General features: G+C 32.1%; 3 protein-coding genes across 3 annotated transcripts; 2 read left to right on the top strand and 1 right to left on the bottom strand.

The window, feature by feature from the left end:
• Positions 1 to 1,679: 1,679 nt before the first annotated feature.
• LOC145607498 (putative RING-H2 finger protein ATL21A) lies at positions 1,680 to 3,071 on the bottom strand. The gene is made up of 2 exons (XM_081663131.1): positions 2,348 to 3,071; positions 1,680 to 2,098 (listed from the first exon to the last, which is right to left on the bottom strand). The coding sequence occupies exons 1-2, from the start codon at positions 3,069 to 3,071 to the stop codon at positions 1,680 to 1,682; spliced, it is 1,143 nt and encodes a 380-aa protein (XP_081519257.1).
• A 3,278-nt stretch (positions 3,072 to 6,349) lies between these two features.
• On the top strand, positions 6,350 to 9,203 carry LOC145609278 (bark storage protein A-like). The gene is made up of 5 exons (XM_081664803.1): positions 6,350 to 6,631; positions 6,834 to 6,901; positions 7,019 to 7,174; positions 7,792 to 8,145; positions 8,809 to 9,203. The coding sequence occupies exons 1-5, from the start codon at positions 6,394 to 6,396 to the stop codon at positions 8,983 to 8,985; spliced, it is 993 nt and encodes a 330-aa protein (XP_081520929.1). The 5' UTR covers positions 6,350 to 6,393; the 3' UTR covers positions 8,986 to 9,203.
• An 8,524-nt stretch (positions 9,204 to 17,727) lies between these two features.
• On the top strand, positions 17,728 to 20,143 carry LOC145606626 (bark storage protein A-like). The gene is made up of 5 exons (XM_081662434.1): positions 17,728 to 18,034; positions 18,529 to 18,684; positions 18,931 to 19,134; positions 19,300 to 19,479; positions 19,889 to 20,143. Exons 1-5 carry the CDS (start codon positions 17,765 to 17,767, stop codon positions 20,063 to 20,065), a joined length of 987 nt encoding a protein of 328 aa, XP_081518560.1. The 5' UTR covers positions 17,728 to 17,764; the 3' UTR covers positions 20,066 to 20,143.
• Positions 20,144 to 22,274: the final 2,131 nt, after the last annotated feature.

Here is a 22,274-nt window from a genome sequence, read left to right as displayed (position 1 = left end):
TTTGATTATTCCGTGTAGTCATCAACATAAATCTTTCTCCTCCATCCCTTACGATCCAAAACTTCATCCTCACGTAAATCCATGCACTTCATATCCTTCCTCACTCCTTCCAACCAAGTCATCTTTGGTCTCCCTCTTCCTCGTTTAATCCCTCCATGGTCCCACTCTTCCACTCTTCGCACCGGTGCACCCTCGGGTCTCCGTCTTACATGTCCAAACCAACGCAGACGATTTTCCCTTAATTTATCTACAATGCCCGCCACACCTACTTTCTTGCGAATAACCTCATTTCTGATTCTATCTCTTAAAGTGTTTCCACACATCCACCTTAACATGCGCATTTCCGTAACCTCCATCTTTTTAATATGCTCTTTCTTAGAAGCCCAACATTCTGTACCATAGAGCAACACTGGTCTTATGGCAGTCCTGTAGAATTTTCCCTTCAACTTTAAGGGAATGCTGCGGTCGCATAACACTCCCGTGGCCGCTCTCCATTTAAGCCACCCTGACTTAATCCTGTGGGTCACGTCTTGATCAATGTCACCATTCTTCTGGATGATCGACCCTAGGTACTTAAAACATTCACTCATGGTCAAATCCTTTCCATCCAAACTCACCACTTCATTGCTTGTCCCCCTCTGAGTGCCAAAACGACATACCAAATATTCAGTCTTACTCCGACTTAGCTTAAACCCTCTAGATTCCAACCTTTGCCTCCATTGCTCCAACTTGACATTAACCCCATCCTTAGTCTCATCCACCAAAACGATATCATCTGCGAACAGCATACACCATGGAACCTCATCTTGAATTGGTCTAGTTAATTCATCTAGAACCGTTGCAAAAAGAAAAGGGCTTAATGCAGACCCTTGATGCAATCCGATTGTAATAGGGAAATCTTTTGTCAACCCTCCGCATGTCCTCACATTTGTTGACACATCCCGATACATATCCTTAACTAGGTCTACATACCTTCGTGGGATACCTTTCTTCAACATTGCCCACCAAAGTATCTCTCTTGGCACCTTGTCATATGCCTTCTCTAAATCAATAAAGACCATATGAAGATCTTTCTTCTTTACCCTATAAAACTCCATCATTTGTTTTATCAAATGGATTGCCTGCAATGCTTTGGTATATTGTTGATATCTTCTCCGTTCTTAAGCAATAGACGACATATGAAAGTGGCCTTGTACTGTGTCTCTTGTCACTAAATCGAGAAATAATACCACAATAATTTTTTGTCAATAATAAAATTGAAACTTATACATTAATGTTCAAACTTTTACATCTATTATTAGACTTATCACAGTACATAGGACACTGCATTAAGAGATGATTTGGTTTTGTAAACTACCACTTTCTTGGTTCATGTTAATAAAAAAGTTTAGTCTAGATCTAGTTTTATCCAAATTTAAAGAAAAAGTTCACTTTAAACCGTTCCTCTGCTTTAAGAGAAAGGGTAACCTCTGTCAAAAAAAATGGTAACAAACAGTTTTTGTCATACTGACCTGATTTTTACAAGGTTTTAAAGAAGTATAATTCAATAATTCAGGTACTTACATATTTGTACATAATTTAAGCATATAACTATAGCACAATAAACACATGATGATACTGTATTATCTACACATTACACACTATCAGTAGCATATTCATTCTTGATCTTGAGAGCATGTCTATGTGCTGGATTGATGACTTGGAATAACTCGACAAATTGGACATGTACCATCTAGGACAAGCCATTGATTAATGCAAGCATCATGGAAGCGATGTAGACAGTGAGGTAAAATTTTCAAGACTTCATTCATCTTATATTCCGACAAACATATTGGACAAGTATTATTATCAAGAGTGCTCAATTGACCGCCCTCACTAATAACAATAGTTGGATAGGAATCTAATATGGTTTGGCTGATTCCTGTAGTAGTATGATTGCGCTGCCTCATTATACTTCCCATAGTTGGCTCATCATTTCTCTGCCCTCGACCTCGTTGTTGATACCACCGTAACAGACTAAATATAGCCACTAGAAACACCGGTAAACCAATCCCTAAGGAAAGTATAAAAGCCTTGCTACTTGTCTCTGAGTCGAAAACTATTAACAACGACAACAACCACAATAAAATTTATTAGTAGTTATTTAGTACAAACTCTAAGATTAACTAATAATCTCAAACATTTGTGCTATTATATTAAAGCATTGATATCAATCAATTCAATAAGCCACAAATTAAAGATGGAGCGGTAAAAGATATAAAATCATACAAAAAGTTAATGGTATATGATTTTATTTGAAATGTTAGAAAGACATAAGATTTGGGAAAAAGAACATTTAACATCTTACCACTTGTAGAACTTGAATAAAATTTGGACGTGCATTCAATTTCATGAGTAGAATCCCTTCTAACACGACAACGCCGGTTGATTATGTCACACTCTCTACACTTTGGCTCATCCCAATGAAGAGTAAACGGTGAGTCATTGTTAAGAATTGCAGTATATAAATATCCATCAAAATCAGGAACACTAACATTTGCAATCCAATGGCAAGTTGACAAAAGAGAAACAGCCCAATTATCGTTTACAGAGTAAACAGTATAACTTGAACCACTTAGGCAATCAACTTTGTGTAATTCGTAGTATGTAGTGTTGTTGTGTTCCCCGTCATCAAAGTAGCCCGAGCAGTTAAAGACCGCGAATTCTTGATAATAAAGGGCGTAAAAGTGAGAGGTGGACAAATCAAGAGAGAGAATTTTCAAAGGCAAGCACCCATCAGGATCACTGAGAACAACACTTTGTTCGTCATAGGAAATTCTATCGATCTCAAATGTGATCGAGTTAGGAAGCTCGAGTGTTGCTTTTGTTCCATTACAATGAACATCAAATCCAGAGTAGCCGCAAGACTTGTGCTGATAATCGACTGCTCGAAATGGGAATCGGATTTCAGGCCCAAATAAGTTTGCATTACATTGGTAGTCTTTACATTTTTGTGCAGTAGCACAAAATATAAATGAAAATAATGGTACCAAGGTAAACAAGAACTTATTTGGAATGTTCAAGGAAATCATTATGGCTAGTAAATTGAGAAAGAGAAAATCTATGGAATGTTTCATAGATGTTTTTATTTAGAAGGCTTGGAACAATAAAGTCAACTAGTGAAATTGTGCATTATTATTATTCAACTATTATTCATTTATGCTGACCAAATTATGAAATTGATAAAAAATCATAGATGAAATAAGTCGACTTGCTCAATACCAACGCTTATAAATTATTTTTATAGAGTTAAACTTAATTTTTAATTAATGACCGTGTTTTAATTAGATAGATGAAAGTTCATATTTCCAGCCCAAAACCATTTAGATTTTGGGCCAATTTTAGAGGGGAAAGGGTGGGCTAGGAGAGTAGGAGCATTGGACTTCATTCTAGATTAAGAACATGGGCCAAACTTTTGTTCGATATTTTAGTTTTCAAGGATAATTTATATTAAGATCAGCTTGTATGTTTATATGGACGCATTTTGATCAATGCGTGGTTCCTGCAGGCGGATACACGATCCGCATAGTGCATCCCTTAAAAAAAAAAAAAAAAAGCGGAAAGAACATTGTATAGAACTGTAAAGAACATTTAGTTAATGTGAAAAGAACATAATGTAGAATTGTAAAGAACATTGTATAGAAATATAAAGAACATTCAGTTAAACCGAAAAGAACATGTTACAGAATGTTAAATAATGTTCTTTATGTTTTCAAAAAAAAAAAAATGTTCTTTATCTTCATGTTCTTTGATTGTCAATATAATGTACTTTTATTTGTGACATAATGTTAATTCGGGTCAGGTTGGCCCTTAACATAATATCTTGTGCCCAAACTCGGAAAACATAGCGGGCTTTTCGGGATTTTATAGGGTCGGGTTTGGATTCTTATCTAAAAATGCATTTTTAGGCTTGCCCAAACCCGCCTTATTTTCGGGCCAGGCTGAAGCTGACCACCTCTAATTATCATGTTCTTTATTAATATTACGGATGTTCTTTAGATATATATAAAGAACATAAAGTTTGATTTTTTTCTACAAAATAGCTATATGTTATTTACAAAACAACTATATGTTCAATACAATACAACTATGTGTGATGTTCTTTATAAAAAAGCTAGATGTTCTTTATTAAATAACTGTATGTTCTTTAGTGAACAACTAAATGTTCATTCCGCCTTTTTAAAAAGAAAACAGATGCACAGAGCATTGTGCATCCGCCTCCATGAAGAAAATTTCAGAATAGTTGTCCGTCTTAATACTCTTAGCCATTTGAGACATTTGAATTATTGGATGGGAGGACTGAGGAGTAGAGGAAACACTCCATGTATATAGTATACCTAAACTTGGACTCATTTTGTATGGATAATAATTTCAAATAAGGCTCATACTCTCATTTAAATTTTATTAAAAAATTCACTTACTATATATCTTCATATCTATATATATACTATAAATAAATATCGTACAAGTCAATGTTTAATTTTGACCATTAATTTAATTTTTTTAACTTTATATTAATTTATTAACTTATAAAATTTGATGTTTGTAATAAAAATTTAATATACAAATAATACAAAAGTCAAAGGTATAACTTAGGTGTTTTTTTATTTTTTTTTTTTTTTTTTTTTTTTTTTTTGGGTCTAGAAGAGTTGCTACTTGCAAGAGCAGTGGAAGGGGTTTTAATCTTATGCATTGATGCATGGGTCAAAATGAACCTAGACGCAATTAGTTGACCTAGTACGTAGTACCCTAATTTAACCTAGATAAAACTGATCATATTTGAAAAGGACAATTATATAGATAAATATAATCGAATAAAATATAGTTGTAATTTATCCACGTGAGCCAAATGACTAAGAGATTCTAGGGTTGTCTCAGAGAAATATGTAACGACCACACATATAATGGCATGTGTACATTTTAGTACCAATCCTCAATTATCGCTCGTTAATGTCTTATCATGTCACTGCTCAGTTGTCTTCACTCTTGAGCACTATGAGTACCACTTAGTCACTTACTAGTTACTAACTTACTATCTCTCTAGAATTTCTAATCGTTGCAAATAATATGTAACGGAGGTAGTATTAAAAAAAAATTTAACAAAAACAATTAATTAATACGAGACGAATTATAGAGATGAAGGAGCGATACATAGAGTATAAACTTGAACATTGATGAAATAGAATGGAGTGACAAAGGTCAAAGAGAACTTATTTGTATATTAAGTCGCATATATACAGAGTATTTTTTTACTCTTGTCATCATAATTAAATTTATTATTGTAATATTATCATTTTTTTTTTGATGATTTTCCTCTATCCTTCTTCCAAAGTATAGTAGATCCCTTTTATTCTTAAAAATTGTGTTGAAATAATTCATGATAGTTAAATTAAGATAAATGGAGTATTTGTCAATAAAGTATGTCACTTTAATTAATTTCAACGACACTTTTTCATTGTTTATCTAATAATTGTAGATTTATTTTTTGTTTACTCAATAGGCAAACTCTTAACAAAGATTAAAAAAAATAATAATAATAAATAAAAATAAAAAACCTCTTAGCAAAGATATTCCATCTGTATCAGTATAATTGTTATATAATTAATAATATTTATTCAATAATGCCTAAACTGTAGTGTTTTAAAGCGTAATCTTGATTCAGATTTTGATATAATAAAATGAAGGAATTGAAGTACTATAATAGTGTTAAATTTCGAAACAATATGAAATGGCATGGGCAACCCAAACAAGGAGGAGGGGAATTTAGCCCACAATCAAGGCTTTGGAGCTTCCATACTAAAATCAATTGACAATAGTAGGAGGTACTCCTCTACCTTATAAAGTGAAACATTCTCTCCTCTTTCTCCAATGTGGGACACTCATAAGTGGGCTACAATGGGATTCAACAAATAAGATGACATACTCGCATCATTGACTTTGATACATACTATTTATATGATGACTACATATTTTTTTTAAATATGTGATTGTGTTATTATTATTAGAACATAATTGCATATAAATAATTAAGGGTAAATTTGTGCATTATTGGCACGCATTCTGTCCAATTATTGCAATTATTTGGAAATGCAGCAAGTATCAAATTACCTATTTTGTCAAGTTATGACCTTTTACTACCTTGGGGATCGTTACATTACGGTAATTATTTTCCCTTCATTGATTGAGAGAGATGAATAATTGTCATCCATTCATGCATAGATGACTACGTACATCACTCATCTCAAAAGTCTATATAAAGGAACTTAGGATTGCACCAAAGTTCATCACACAACCAATACTTCTTCTAAATCCTTAACCCTTAATTAGTCTTAGCTTGAACGAAAAAAATTCTCTATGGCTAGTGAGATGTGGGGAGTGAAATTGGCGGTGCTGGTGCTAGGGCTCCTTGTTTTGGTGCCCGAATCCACGCAATTGAACGTCGACCACCCTCTCTTTAGTGTTGTTCAGAGGATCAACCTTGAATCCGGCCCATTTTTAGGGCTGGTCATCTCTAGTGGAAGAGATGAGAAATTCCTTAAAAACTCAACTTACTTCACCCCTCACACATCTATCCCTTCCCTAACTATTTCCGGTATGCTTTCCTCTCCGGCCTTTCGATAAGTAAATAAAATTGGTTAACCTACATATATATTATATATTGTAATCAACATAAAGCTTGGAACATAATATATACCTTGAGATTAAAAAAAAATGTTTTAGTTTTTTTTTTTCTTGCTCTTTTTTTTTAAATTAATTGTATTATAAATTAAATGTATTATAAATTGCTTATGCAGGAAGAAAATTCAACATCGGGAAGTTCAATGACGTACCAGCAATCTATGTTTTAGCTGGGGAGCCATTGGTGAGAAATTACGAAAATCTTTTACGGAGTATATATATCTTGGTTTCATATAATTAGTACATATATATATGCTTTATCTACGAAATTACTAACTAATCTTGACGATTGAAAACTTAGGCCAATGTAGGAGTGACCGTGCAAATTCTTATAGATACATTCCGTCTTTCGGGGATCGTCAGCTATGGATCTTCTGCAACTGTAAGCAACAAGGTGTTCATTACTGATGTTCTTGTGCCTACACAAGTCGCCTACACCGGTTCTTGGACGTGGCAGGTCAGTACCTCGTCCTATTTATTTCTAAACATTAACTATCGGATCGAATTTGATGATGACTATTACAAAGAAACTGAGAATTTAACAATTTAAATCGAGCTATCTAATTACCTTTGGAATACACATGCATGCACGCATGATATAATTCATATAATTAATCATGTATGATAAAAAAAGAAATATTTAAATCACAAATAAATTTTCAAAATTAAAACTAAATTTACTGATGATTAATTAGATGGGATGTTTTTTTTCCTCAAAAAAAAAAAAAAAAAAAAAAAAAAAAAAAAAAAAAAGATAAATAAAAAAAATAAAATAAAAAATTAGATGGGATGTTTTTGTTATGATAATGTTATAGTTATGATAAATAAATGAGATACGACACATATTTATGTTTTTCTGTTAGTCCCTAACTTAATTTGAAGTTACACTATTAATTGCTACATAATTTATTTATTTTTTTAATCACTTAAAAATCTAGTGTGATTCTGTCATATATAGGAACATTTATATGTTTGATTATCACGTGGAACAACTCACATGTGCATTTTTATTTTTTATAATTAGGTCTATATATTACTAATTTGAATGAGTTTATTTATTACGATTGTGTGTAGAAGTACGAGTCGGAGGCGGACAACTCAGTGATGGCCGCGCCAAGTTTGAGTTTTGGAGACTACAATTTGCCTGAAGCGGGCGAAAATGCATTGGGCAGTATTGAGTACCAATCGACACCGATTTACACATCAACAAGCTCAAAGCAGAAGAAAGCCTTGTTTATCAACGTCCACTCCGACTGGGTTAAGCTTGCATCTGATATCAATTACGGTGAACGTCCTACGGTCCACATCGGCCCCGACGTTAAAATTGGTTCTGCTGATGTTTACTTGTTGAACGACGCTTATGCAAAGGCCCTTAACAAAAAACTTGGTGTCTCCGCCGTGGAAACCGAAAGTGCCGCCGTTGTCACGGTCAGTTTTCTCATTTCAAATTAGTATTAATTTCTGCATGGTCCACTTATTAGATGGTGCCATTTCATGAAAGTAACTCCTTTAAATATGTGCCATGATAAATAGATATATAGATACTGACATCCATATAATATTTAAGGTTAAGAATAATCAAATACTTTATCCTTTTTTTAGTTGACACGTTTCCTTAGTCACGTTTGCCAATGTACAAATTCATCATTCATATCTTTAATTACCGATAATCAAAATTTTTTAAAAGTTAATATTTTGAAAATATACATGTACTGTAACGAATCTAACAAGATCTCACTTGACTATATTTTTGTTCACATCTAAATCACAATACATAGTCAAAGAAATATGCGTCAATACTCAATAGTGCTAAATTCAAAACGTGTCAATTAATAAAAAAACGAAGGTAGTATGTAAATAGTCAATTTGAAATATGTCAAAATTAGGTACTAACGTACTAGGCTATATTCACGTGATTTATTCATACAACTGATACAAAGACACTATGTTATTAAAATAAATACGATTAAAAAGAATAATTCATATACGTATGAGTAGAATTAATTAAAGTTCACGTTTACGATATAAGTTCTATAACCATTGGTATAATATACACTCCGTAACATTTTGTACACTTACGTTACGTTGCAGACTGCTATCGCAAACGGAGTTCCACACATAGTGTTCCGTGGTGCATCAAACAGGCCTGGAAGTCCATCAGAAACTAGGTTGTCCGAAGTCACTGCCAAAAATGTTCTCAAGACGGTTGCCAAATTCGTTGACGCCGCGTATCCAGTTGCCATCAAGAACTACGCCATGACCTACTAAGTTTCATGCTTCGATCTGCAGCTTCCTTGTTTTTTTTCTTGTTATTATTATTATTATTTTTTTCTCTGGCTTAATTTGAGTAGAATGAAGTTATTTATTCTACTAAGTTATGCTAGCTTGTTGATAACTAAAATAAACAGGGACCAAAAGGGGGGAATCGAAGAGAAAGATTGTTATGTTGTTTAATTTGAGCTTTGGGCTAATGTAACACTTGACTGTATTGAGCTTTTCCGTTGGATTAAATAAATCAAGAGCTTCCATTTTGGTCTCAAATCAAAGGACTCAAGTACTACTATATATATTTGCATGCTTTCATAAATATATTCAAAATTGACAAATTTGCTTGCATTGAGTACACAATAATTGTACCGGAGTACACAGTTATTTTAAACAATATTCTAAGGAGTGATGTTCATATCGGTTGAACTTGTGTTACGGATTATTACGGATTATTCCACTATATTATACTCCGTACGAGGTAATTCAGAATTACGAAATACTGAATATATGGTAACGTATGGTTTATAATAAAGAGAACACTATTTCATTGAAATTTACTGCTTTTGTCCCATTTTATTGTTCACATTTCTACTTTATACATGGTCACACTTTGAAGTTTGAACATTTTGATATATAATTCTTACTATTATAAAAATTGATTATGTGAGATATTGTTAAATTCATCTCAATGTGCAAATTTATAGTATCAACTTTAATTTATTATAATCTTTGTCAATAAACAATTAAAGGTATAAATGATTTATGATACGTCATTAAAGTCATGTAAATAGAAATGAGAAATATAATACAGAACAAAAGGGAGTACAATTCCGCATCACCTAAAAGCTAAGAAGAATAAAGATTTTGAAAATATTGGTGCATCTATCCAACAACAAAAGCCTATGTTAATTTTTTTTGTAGAATTTCTCAATTCTTAAATTTTCCTCTAATCTTTTTATATACTTCGTATGTAGCAATTAAAAAGGGATATTTTTACTGGCATCCATATGTTATTTGTTTCAATTTCATCCTCAAGGTAAAAATAAAATATAAAATAAATAATAATTTCATTCAAAAGAAATGCTTCGTTATTGTTATGCTAATAAAATACTAATGGCATCCTAATTAAAGAGTAAAGATCTTTAAGCTAGTATGCTATAGACCCTAAAACCCTCCCGTTCTTCCCAAAGTCTCCTTTGTCGTCTTCGATCTCCTCTATCTCATGCAATCCTCTCCTCTCCTTTTACTGTTTTCCCTACACTGGCAACACAAAGAAGCATAGTCATGGCACCAATTTAATGTTGACATTGTTGGTAGGTGTAGGTCGCATAAATAAAAGACCTTTATGAAACAAGCTTGGACCTGCTATTTTCTAGGGCGCGGCATGTTTCTTACCTTGTATCTTAAATTTTAAAAAACTAATAAGATCGGGTTCCTTCACCTTAAATAATAACTTAAATAATAACATTCTGTAAAAGTAATTGTAAGCGATAAATCATCAATTTTGATAAGAATAATGTAGTAGAACAAAATTTACTCTACTAGTGAATCAATTAAGATCAAAGTCAATCACTATGTACTACAGTACTTCAGGTAATAGAATATGAAGCACTTTCTTCAAAAAAAAAAAAAAAATTTAAAAAAAAATAGAATAAAAATGAAGCACTACTTCGTTAAGTGATACCTAGTTTTATGATGCTAACAAGAACAATCAAAAGGTAGATGTGGTCAATTAATCAATAATTCCATCAACCTTAAAGTTATATTATTTGAGCAAAACTTACTATCATTGATGAAGAAAATGAACATTGTGACTGTTATTATCTTGTACTTTTTATGTATGCAATCCCATTTAAATTGATTTATCAGATTTTCTACAATATCTTTTTGGTTAGACTATTGGACCAACCCTACTTTTTTGTAAGCTATATACTCAGTATGTAATAATGGTTGTGTATTTATCTCTCTAGTCTACATACTACACATTAAGTTTAAGGGCATGTTTGGATTGGAGGTAATGTATTAAGCGGGTAATAAAAGTCAAAGTTGAAAAATAAAAGTAATTGGAGTTGTTGTTGTATAAGACATGGTGTTTACAAATAAAATAAGGTAGTTTGTTGTGCCATGAGGAAAAGAGATATATGGAGGAATAGTTACCCACCCTCCCCCTAGTGTAATTATTACCCCCAACATGAGGGTACATAATTATTCCTCTTTCTTCACCTCACACCATACCATCACTACATAATTTTCTTACAATCACACCATCACTCTCTCCTTCTTCCCTATTTTCACATTCATTTTAATGTATTACCCTCAATCCAAGCATGCCCCAATATTTAACAAGTGTTAAGTAGATTTCTAACATGAAAGGACTTTCTTTTGCTACAGAGTATTATATATACAAAAATCATTAATTTTTTCCTTCTTTTTTTTACTTTCTATCTTTAAAAAAAACCATATTCTTTTACTTTATACGTACTCCGTGATAAAATATAAAACATGATAATAGACTAAAATAACCAAAAAGTTAAACTAATGATTGAACCTCAAGAATATGTCTATATCTATTTTGAGGTTCAATGGAACTTACTCCATGAAAAAGAAAGGAAAAAAAAATTGAAGTTTATAAATAGAATTCTTGCAAAAAAAAAAAAAAAAAAAAAAAAAAAAAAGAAGTTTGTGGATAGAATATCTTTCTAATAACCCACGTGTGCCAATTGAGTGAGAGATTCGAGTACTGTCAATATCCGAAAACGTGAGAGAAATATGAACGACCGCTCATATAATTCCATGTGTGAAGTGTACATTGATCTAGTACCAGTACCACTCGTCAACTATAGTTGGATAATGTTTAATCTTGTCGTCGCAATTCTCACACCCTCCATTTTTCTAGACAAATTTGATTGGCAAAGGGTTTGAGCGTTTAGGTGAATGATATATTATCGTATCGTATGTAAGTGAAGTATTAGGAAGTGTAGGTTAATAATTAATTTGAAGATAAAGGATGCGGTAAAAGATAATTAATACTCCATTCGTCTTTTTATTAGATGATTATTTCTAACATTTATTACTTACATAATAAAGAGAAATAGTCATCTAATTAAGGGGCGGATGGAGTAATAATGGATGAGATAAATGGAAGGGAGAAATTATGTGAGGAGAAAGATTAATTAAAATAATGTAGTATACTATACTAATTGACATTGATGCAGTGGTGATAGAGACTACATTTGATAAAAAAGACCGCGTATTCGATCTCCCACAACCATCCCCTTCCATTTTTTTACAATATATATATCGTCCGCCACTTGCACATTTCCATGAATAAAATAAAGTTCCTCTAACTTGATTTTACAGTAAACCGTTTAATAAAATTACTTCACTTAAGCTTTTTTTTAAATGGTATAGTACCAATTTTTACGTGTTAATTAAGGGTGTGTTCAGATGTTCACCTTTTTTTTATTTATTTTAAGTGTAATAAGTTCAGGTAAGTTAAGTTCATATAATTAAGTGAATATCAGGTGAATATAACACATCTTAATTATATAATAACAGAGAAAATATCATAATTTTCATTATTATGTTTTTATTTATTTTATAGGTATTTTTTATAATTAATTTATTCATTTAATATTTTTTTTTGGGCGTAAGTAGAGCCCTTTCTTTCCTAAAAAACGTGTCATAAAAATTTATGTTAGATCGGACGGAAGCAATGTTTGTCAATTGTCAAAGTATGTCACTTTAATTGATTTCAACATCGTTTTTTCAAAGTTGGTCCCATATTGTAGATTTTTTATTCAGTAGACGAATTCCTAACACATATTTGATAATTTGCATTGAGTGAGCCACATTTTAGGGTATGTTCTACCACCTTATTTTTACTTATTTCAGATGTTATAAGTTTAGATAAGTTCAGTTAAATTTAGATAAATCCAATTAAATTCAGTTTAGGTAAACTAAATTCTAATAAGGATTACTCAATTACAAATTACAACTAAAATATAAGTTTTAATAAGATTTAATAAGTTAAGATAAGTTCATATTATTTCAGATAAATTAAGATAAGTTCAGATTATTTCAGATAAATTAAGATAAGTTCAGATTATTTCAAATAAGTGTATATGTAATGTGCAATGGTTATGCTATAAGCTACAATCAAATAGTCCTAAATGCAAATGATTGCCTTGATCATTAATATGTTCTAGATATGAATTTAGAAAACTACTCCGTATTATTTGTGTGATGTAGTTTCCATACCAATTAAGTAATTAATTACTATGATATGCTTACTAATTTGTCTCTCTTGTTCAATTCCATTACACTACGGTATGTAGTGTGTATGATTTTCAATTTAGACCATCTCTTAATTGAATTACCCAAGCTAATACAGGTACTAGTTACGTAGTAGTTTAAAAGGTATCGATGAACTCATGCAACCAGGCCACTCTACTTGAACATTGAGATTTGTGCAACAATAATTAACGTATAGTCGTATAGTCTAGACCTAATTCAAATAATTTTTTTTACGGTGTATGAATTGTATGGAGGTCACATCATTACTGGTTGTAAAGTCTCATTCCTATCAAACGTGTTAGAGAATAGAAAACAAGTAAATGGGTCTACCACTTACCAGTACTGTATATAGAGGGCCAAAGAAAATGATCAAAATTAATTAGATTTGGTCCTATGCAACATTTCAACGTGTTATATATAACAAGCATCTGACCCTACCGCTTTAAAGTTATACGATGACCGGTGAAAATGATTGAGATCACTCATTTATGTATGGTAAATTTGTAAGATTTCATTTGTACTAAAAATCTACTAATTACTTCATGGTGTTTAATTACTGGTTCAAATTTAACTATTTAAATTAAACTATAAACCAAGATAATTGTATAAATTGAAGATTTTTTACCTTAATTTTTTAACCTTATACTCCCTCCGTTTTTAAATACTTGTTCCATTTCCTTATTGAAAAGTTTTTACAATATTTAATTAATTTCTCTCACATAGTGGACCCAACATATATTCTCTCTCCTCTAATTCACTCTACTACTTTTACTTTTTACAATTTTTTATTTTCCACCAATCCCACTACCTCCATATTTTATTGCTTTCTTCAATTTCTCCTAAAACTCCGCGCATGGAGAAATTGAGCAAGTATTTAAAAAGAGAGGGAGTACTTCACAAGGACCACAACTCCTGTACGAATCTTTCATACTCCATAGTTGTTAATCCGTAATAATTATTACTTTGTTAAAAGTGGATAACAGAGATAATCTGTTATTTAGATATTACTCCCTTCGTTTTTTAAATACTTGTTCTACTTTTTATTTCCGACCGTTTATAAATACTTACTCCATTTCCTTTTTTGAAAAGCTTTTACAATATTTAATTCATTTCTCACACTTAGTGAACCCAACATAATATTCTCTCTTCTCCTATTCTTCCACTACTTTTGCTTTTTACAAATTTTTATTTTCTCAACTAATCCACTACCTTCATATTTTATTAATTTTCACATGAAAAAATGGAGCAAGTATTTAAAAACGGAGGTACGTAGTAAAATTTATGAGACAAAGCAATAATAAACGTGTGAGAATTGAAGCCCATTGCAGATTAGGGTAGTACAACCTTTAGCTAGTGGCCGCTAATTCCTTATCATGTTCATAAAACAGTAAGTGTACGTCCTCATTCTTCAACTATGTCGGTTATACACGTACAAGCGTTAAAAGTTTGGGACATTTTTGAAATGGAGCGACTGGGGAACGTGTACTGATGCAAAAATTTCCCTTGATTTGTTACCATCTATGAGTACCCTGTATCCTTGAGGGTTTTATTAATTAATTTATTTATTTTTATTTTTTTTTAAGTACTGTTGAAACTTATTGTAGCTCACTTGTGAGTATCCCACATTGGAAAAAGATGAGACATTATTCCACTTTATAATGTAGAGGAGTACCTACTATTGTCAATTGGTTTAAGTATGGAAGCTCTTAAGCTTTGTTTGAGTTGTCCATGTCCATTTTATATTTTTGAAAGTTCTTAATAATTTTTGTTTTTTGAAAACCCAAGACTTCCGATCCGCCACAAATATCCTCCCCCTCCGCGGCCCTAATAACCACCATAAGGACATATACATAAGCAAATAAACATATGTATGGTTGTTAAAATGTCCATTTGTACTGGAACTTTACAGTATAGGTAAGCCAATGCAAGGCATGGACATGTGATAAACGGGCCTGGGCCACACCCAACACAGTTGTCCACTTGATGCGACCAAGGAGGTTCCACCTCAAAACCATTTGGCAATGAGGGGAGTAGCCCCTTAGCCTTATAAGATGGACACAACTTTCTTATTTGTTCAATGTGGGATACACATCCCAATACAAACTTAAACTTATAAACTAAACCAATGTGGGACAACACACCACTCACATGTGGGTTTACTCGTAGGCTCAACAACATGCTAGCTGGCCTTATTGCGGCAACCGATTGAAGTCATTGAACGCGGTACGAAGCAATGCTGAGGCAGTGGCACAGAGCCACAGATCGAGTGTTGCCACTCATAAATTAGCATAGCCAAATAATCTTATCACCTCGATCTATCTTCAATCGAACTACCTCATGCAGTCATGCACGCCTGCGCAGTCGTGCGCTCGTGCCTTGATAATCCTCAATAGCTCTCATTTGCTACTGCCTACTGAGGACTATATAAACAAGCTAAGCATAAAGCCATCGCACATACTTGCTTCACGTACAGTTCACACCTCTTCATTACAATCTCCACACCCCTATAGCATGTTCTTTGTTCTTATATTTTCAGACCATTAATTTTGTTTTTTTTTTTTTAAAAAAGAAAAACTTATTTTTCAAACATTTAGTATAGGCCGTACTAAATTATAACAGGAATAGTACATATTAAATATTTGTTGTGATAGATGCAAGAAACATTAATAATGAAGAGTAATAATACACGTGTAATTTTATGTGTTTTACTATTTAAGAAATACTCAAGACTTGTATTTATGACAACATATAATGGTAATATATGTTTTCAAACGTCATTATATGACCCTGAAATGTATCTCCTATCATCTCAAGACTTTATGAGACAGGGTCCCAAAACCTCCAAAATTGCTCAAAAAAGTGGATAATAGCCTTCAATTTTGATAATTTTTTACTTTTTTTGGCCCAGAAAAATGCCGAGATGATTATCATGGACCCTAATATCCTCTGGGAGTCCATTTGGGTGGGTTTTACCATCCAATTTGCCTTTAACCATCCAATTTACCCATTTACAACTTGCATAGATTTCATAAAGTCAAGCTTACCACGAACATTTATGGCAGCATATAATGATCATATATAGTTCTAATCGACATTATATGACCCCGAGATATATACCCTAGTATTTCAAGACTTTTTGACACCGGACCCTGCAAATCCTTCAAAATTCCTCAAAAACGTGGATTACAACCTTCAATTTTTGAATTTTTTTACTTTTTTTCTCCCGAAAATAAAAATTGCCGAGATTTTTACCATGGACCCTAATGCCCTCTAAGAGTTTAATTGGATGGGTTGAACCATCCAATTCGCCTTTAGGCATCCAATGTAACCATTTTCGTACACACCTCTTGTATTGGCTATATGCTTTCACGGGGTCTTTACGTAGCCGAATAATGGTCATATATAAGTCGAAACAATATTATATGACCCCGAGATGCATCCCGTAGTGTTTCGTGAATTTCCGACATCAGCTCCAGACACCTCCTAAATGGCTCCAATCTTGTGTATTATAGCCTTCATATTTGGCTTCCATATATCATTTTTTCACCCAGAGATTATGCATCCAAGTACTTACATAGGTTCCCAAAGGGCCTTAGGAGTCATACGTAGTGCTCGGAACCATCTCATTCATCCTTAATCATCACGTCTTAAGGCAAATTCGACATACCCTCAAATGACAAAAAAATCTCCAAGTATGCCTTGTCCTTGAGAAATTCAAATTAGGAAGTACAAATTTAGGTTAGGCTAGGATAAAACATAATGTAAAAATTTAATATAGAGTACTTCTAAATCGAAAAGAAATAGCTAGGCCTATTTAATTTGATTTGATGGTCCAAAGAATAAATAATTAATAGGGAGTATTGGTATGTGATACTACTCTTTTCATACATGCTTCTAGCTATATCTTATTCTTATTAAATGATTAACAAGTATAAATAAAATCTTGGGCTTCAATCATTAGTTTAAATATTGATACAATTCTACGGTTTTAATATTTAGGGCCTGTTCTCATTGACTGAAGTCAGCTGAACTGAACTGAGCTGAGCTGAACTGAAATAAATTTTTTTATAAGAAAAGGAAATTAGGAGCTGAACTGAACTGAACTGAATTGAGCTGAACTGAACTGAACTTAGCTGAACTGAACTGAACTGAATTTCAACGCATATATTTTTCTATCAAATGTATCAAATTTTAGTTGTGACTTTAAATTTACAAATCAACTTAAATTCACAACTTTATACTCGAAGTAATAATTATCAACAATAACCTATAAAAAATTATTAAAAAAAAAAAAAAAAGAAACCAACACATTTTTTTTAGAATTTTCCAGAGCCACTTAATCCTTACTTCTTTATCTATGGAGTAGGGCCCACTGCAGGTTCTATATAATGGCAAGCGTTACACTCTTAAAATCACAACAAAGTAAGCCAAGCTAGTCTAGTGAACTTAGCCAAACATAAACACAATCACTAAAAACACCAAGATGGCTCGTGAGATGTTGGGGTTGGTCATGGTTATGGGGCTCCTACTTGCAATGGTGCCCAACACCATGCAATCTCGTTTAACCGGCGCCAACCTTGATCGCCGTGGTAGTTTTGTTGGGCTCATCTTATCGACTGCTAATGATGAGCAGTTACTTTTGGATTCTGGTATGTTTGTCCCTGAAACGTCCGTCAAGAAAGCCGGAAGAGTTTTTAACATTGGAACTTTCAAAGGTGTTCCTACCATCTATGTCATTGCTTTAGCACCTATGGTAAGATTTATATAGTATCGATCAACTCATCAATTTTATTGCTTAATATATACATGTGTACATGTAATATGACTTGTTCAATTGTGGGAAAAAGAGGAGCGCGAAAACTAACCACCTTAATTTAAGGTCGTTTCTATATGACAATATTGAATGACAGTAGCACTACAAGTACATGACAATATTGCCCTAGTAGAGATACAAATAGTTCTTATAATCAAACGAAAAAAAATCATAATTGAAACAAACTTTATTACGCAGTATTTGCAATACCCCAATCAACTAGTTGTGTTGCCCGGATGGAAGAGGAAGTGTAATGACCACAGCATATATTCCAAATTGAACGGAGGAAGTATTTGTTTTTTCACACATTGTGTTTATGTGTCAATTGATCACACACATGTTGTAATTTGGACCTTCCAACTCTACAAGAACGTTGTTTGATTATAAAATTATTATTATGATTGCTAATAATTATTTTTTCACAATATTTGTAGGCTCATGTAAGTTCAACAGTCCAAATGCTGGTCGACACATTCCCAATTATAGGGATCATCGATTATGGGAACGCTGCATCTATTAGCCCTTCAGTAAAACTTGCTGATGTTGCAGTGCTTAGTGAAACATCCTTCATTAGTGCATGGACCTGGGAGGTACATACTACTACACCTTTTCTACTCAAGCTAAGATTTGTCCTTAATAAATACCATCGATGAAGTTGACATTTTTATACCATCGATAACATGTTTACTAAAGATCCTGGGCACTCCAAAAGTATTCGAACACATACAATTCATGTTCCCTGCTTAATAAACAAATGTGTGATTTGTGATGCAATTATTTGGCTAACTGTCGATCAGGCTCCTAATATTGATTAAATGATCCATCATTTCCTCCAGGAATACGAAGGCCGTACAATGGAAGCGGTGAATGATCTTCCATCATTGAAAATCGGAGACTACAACGTTCCGGAAGCAGGAGATAACAAGCTAGCAAGTTTACAATTCCAAAAGATCAACAAATACACACCTAAAGGCTCTAACAAGAAAACCTTTTGGTATTACATTGATCCTGAATGGCTTAAAATTGCTTCTCGACTAAAGGTACGTAATGACCCTAAGCATATCATAATGTACGTACCTTACGTTACAATACACAGTACTACGTATATATGATCATAATATATAATAATTCATAGTTTTGAATCAAGATAGGAATATTGTTAATAGAATTATGTGTTAATTGATTGTATGTTTTTATTATTTCAGGATATTACTCTTGAAAGCTGCATTAACGGAAGGTTGTGCACTAAGGACGTACCAAGTGTTAAATTTGGTGCAAAGGGATCATCTTCGGATTCATATGTGCAAAATGAGGCTTATGGGAAGTTCTTAAACAAGGAACTCGGTGTTTCCACTGTTGATAGGAAAAGCGCCGCCACAGTCTCGGTGAGTTTTATCTCTAAGGCTAAGAACAATTTTAGCCCCAAGGGGTGACATCATCATCTTGAGTTTTAAGAGTCTTAAGAATTATGTTTAAAACTTTTCCCATTTTTCTTCCTAAATCTCAAGCAAGTTTCAAGTTGATTGAGTCTTGAAATTCCAAGACTCAACTTAAGACTTGAGATTAATAACGAACATATATAGTGTGTGAGCTAGAGAAGTATACAATCAAACCTTTAATTTTTTTCAAAAAAATATTTTCCTAATTTACAAAAACTGTGTTGTTGAATTTAACCATCTACAAAGATTTCCTCAACAATAATACATTATTTCAAGTCATGAGTACATACACTTATTATTACGATGAAACTAACTCATGTAACATAAATTGTTATACTACTTGATGTTATTGCAGACTGCTGTTGCAAATGGAGTGAAGCACATTGTGTTCCGTGGTGCTTCGAACAAGCCGGGAACATCATCAGACAATGAAATCAAAGCCTTGACAAGCAAAAACTTATTCAAAGTGGTTTCCGAGTTTGTTGAGTTACTCGCTAATGAGCTACCTATGCTTAAGTACAAGTACATCTGAAGTGTTTTTCTGTGTATGTTTACTACTTTTCCATGTCTAGCTTGTATTTAGTTTTGTAATAAAGTACCAAAATAAAGAGGGCCAAAGCGAAGAGAAATCAAAGTTAAGGTGTATGAGCTTTGAGCTAAGCATTGTACCCAACTTTGTAAGATAATAAATGAAGAGCCTATGCAAATTAAATGGTTGGCCCTATTTGATCATATGTTTTTGTGGTTGTTAAATTAAGGTTAAATTAATTAGTGATACACATTGAAGTTACATTTTTGTTTATATTGTACGAGTATTAAACTAAGAGCTAAGGTAGCTTTCTTTTTCACCTAATTTTCATTTATCGTATTATATATATGAAATCATTTTATTGAGCTTAATTATTTGAATATCTTAGCTTATTATCTAATACTTTCTCCATTTCTTATAATTAAATTGTCACATGTTAAGGAGTTGTGTCAAAAGATGTTAAATACAATAATACCCCTTATTCATCAAACTACAATGCAATTTGTATCTTATCCTCTTATAAGATCGACCTTATTGGAACTTATCAATCCTAGTCTTTTTTAGTACGCTAAAGCTAATCAACCATTATCTTATTATCTAAACTTATTTTTCTTTATCTTATTTAAGGAGTACATGAACTAGTCAACCCTTATTTTATCTAAATTTACTCTATCTAGAGTACGTAAATAATATATATATATATATATATATATATATATATATATATATATATATATATGATAAAGAAAGCATAGTCTAAGACTCTAAGGGCTTGTTCTCTTTAGCTTATTTACAGTTCAGTGTAGTTCAGCTCCAATAAGTTCAGTTCAGTTCTTATCTTAATTTCCTTCTCTCGTAAAATATTCAGTTAGTTAAAGTTGAGCTCCAATAAGTTCAGTTCAGTTCAGTCAATCAGAACATACCCTAAATCTATCTAGAAACTACATTTGTTTGATCTCACTAATAAGCTCATTAATTTGACTTTGTATTATAGAGTATGAATTTACTAGTTTTAACTAATTCATTAACTAATATATCAATTTACATACTATTAACTTTGTATATATATATAAATTGATGTTAAATTAAAAATATGGGTAATGCTATACATGGGGGCTATATATAAGTATCAAAAACACTCTTGAAAATTGTATAAAATTAGGAATTCATGAAAAAAACACGCGTACATCAGTGTAATTAGTGTGTTTTTATCATGATTTTCTAAAATTAAACAATTTTCAAGAGTGTTTTTAATGCTTATATGTAGTCCTAAAGGGTATGTATACCATTTTCCTAAAAATATTAATAATCTTCTATAAAAAAAAAATATTAATGATCAAAGATGTATCTTAGCAGACGTATCAATAAAAGTTAGACATGCATTCAAAAGAAAACAGAGGAAAAAGCCTAAGTCATTAATGTCCACTTGTTATGTTTTTTAATTTTTTATTTTTATATATTAAGCATTGTCTTTTTTTTTTTGAAGACTATTAAGCATTGTCTTTAATTATAAGAGAAACAGCTTTTTGATTTTCTTTTGTAGAAAAAGTTGAAAAGAACCGACAAAAGATGATTCGTGTAACACATGCATATCACATTTAATTTGTACTACAGGACTACCCTTTTACTACAACAAAAACTATAACAAATAGCCAATCTAATTCCTTTTTAAAACCACATTAACTATGGTTGATAACTTTTTTTTTTTTTTTTGAGTTAATTGATTGAATATTTTTACAACCAGATACAATGATAAACGGGTTAGGACACACCCATCACAAGTGTCCACTTTATACGAGTAAGGAGGTTTCATCTTAAAGTCATATGACAATGAGGGGAGTACGTAATCCTTTAGTCTTATAGAGTTAACACAATATTCTACTTTCTTCAATATGAAATACACACCCTATTACAAACTCTCACCTATACACTCAATTAATGTGGGAGAAAATGTTCTAATTTATAAGGTAGAGGGGTTACTCATACCATCACCAATTTGTTTTAGTATGGAATCATAAATTTGCCCAACAATGGCCGATATACATTAAGTTGAATTGAAAAAGATCTTATCGACGAAAAAATTAATTTTATGTTATAATAAAAAATAAATGGTCAAAACTGTATAGTAAATTTTAGAAATTAAAAAAAAAATAGTAAAATGAATTTAACAAGATATCATATACCTATATTCTCTGCACCATTATAGCCTTAT

This window comes from Chenopodium album, chromosome 23 (genome assembly GCF_948465745.1).
Source record: "Chenopodium album chromosome 23, dcCheAlbu1.1, whole genome shotgun sequence".
NCBI classification, from domain to species: domain Eukaryota; kingdom Viridiplantae; phylum Streptophyta; class Magnoliopsida; order Caryophyllales; family Amaranthaceae; genus Chenopodium; species Chenopodium album.
The sequence above is the reverse complement of the archived record's forward strand: the minus strand, read 5'-3'. Positions and strand labels throughout refer to the sequence as shown.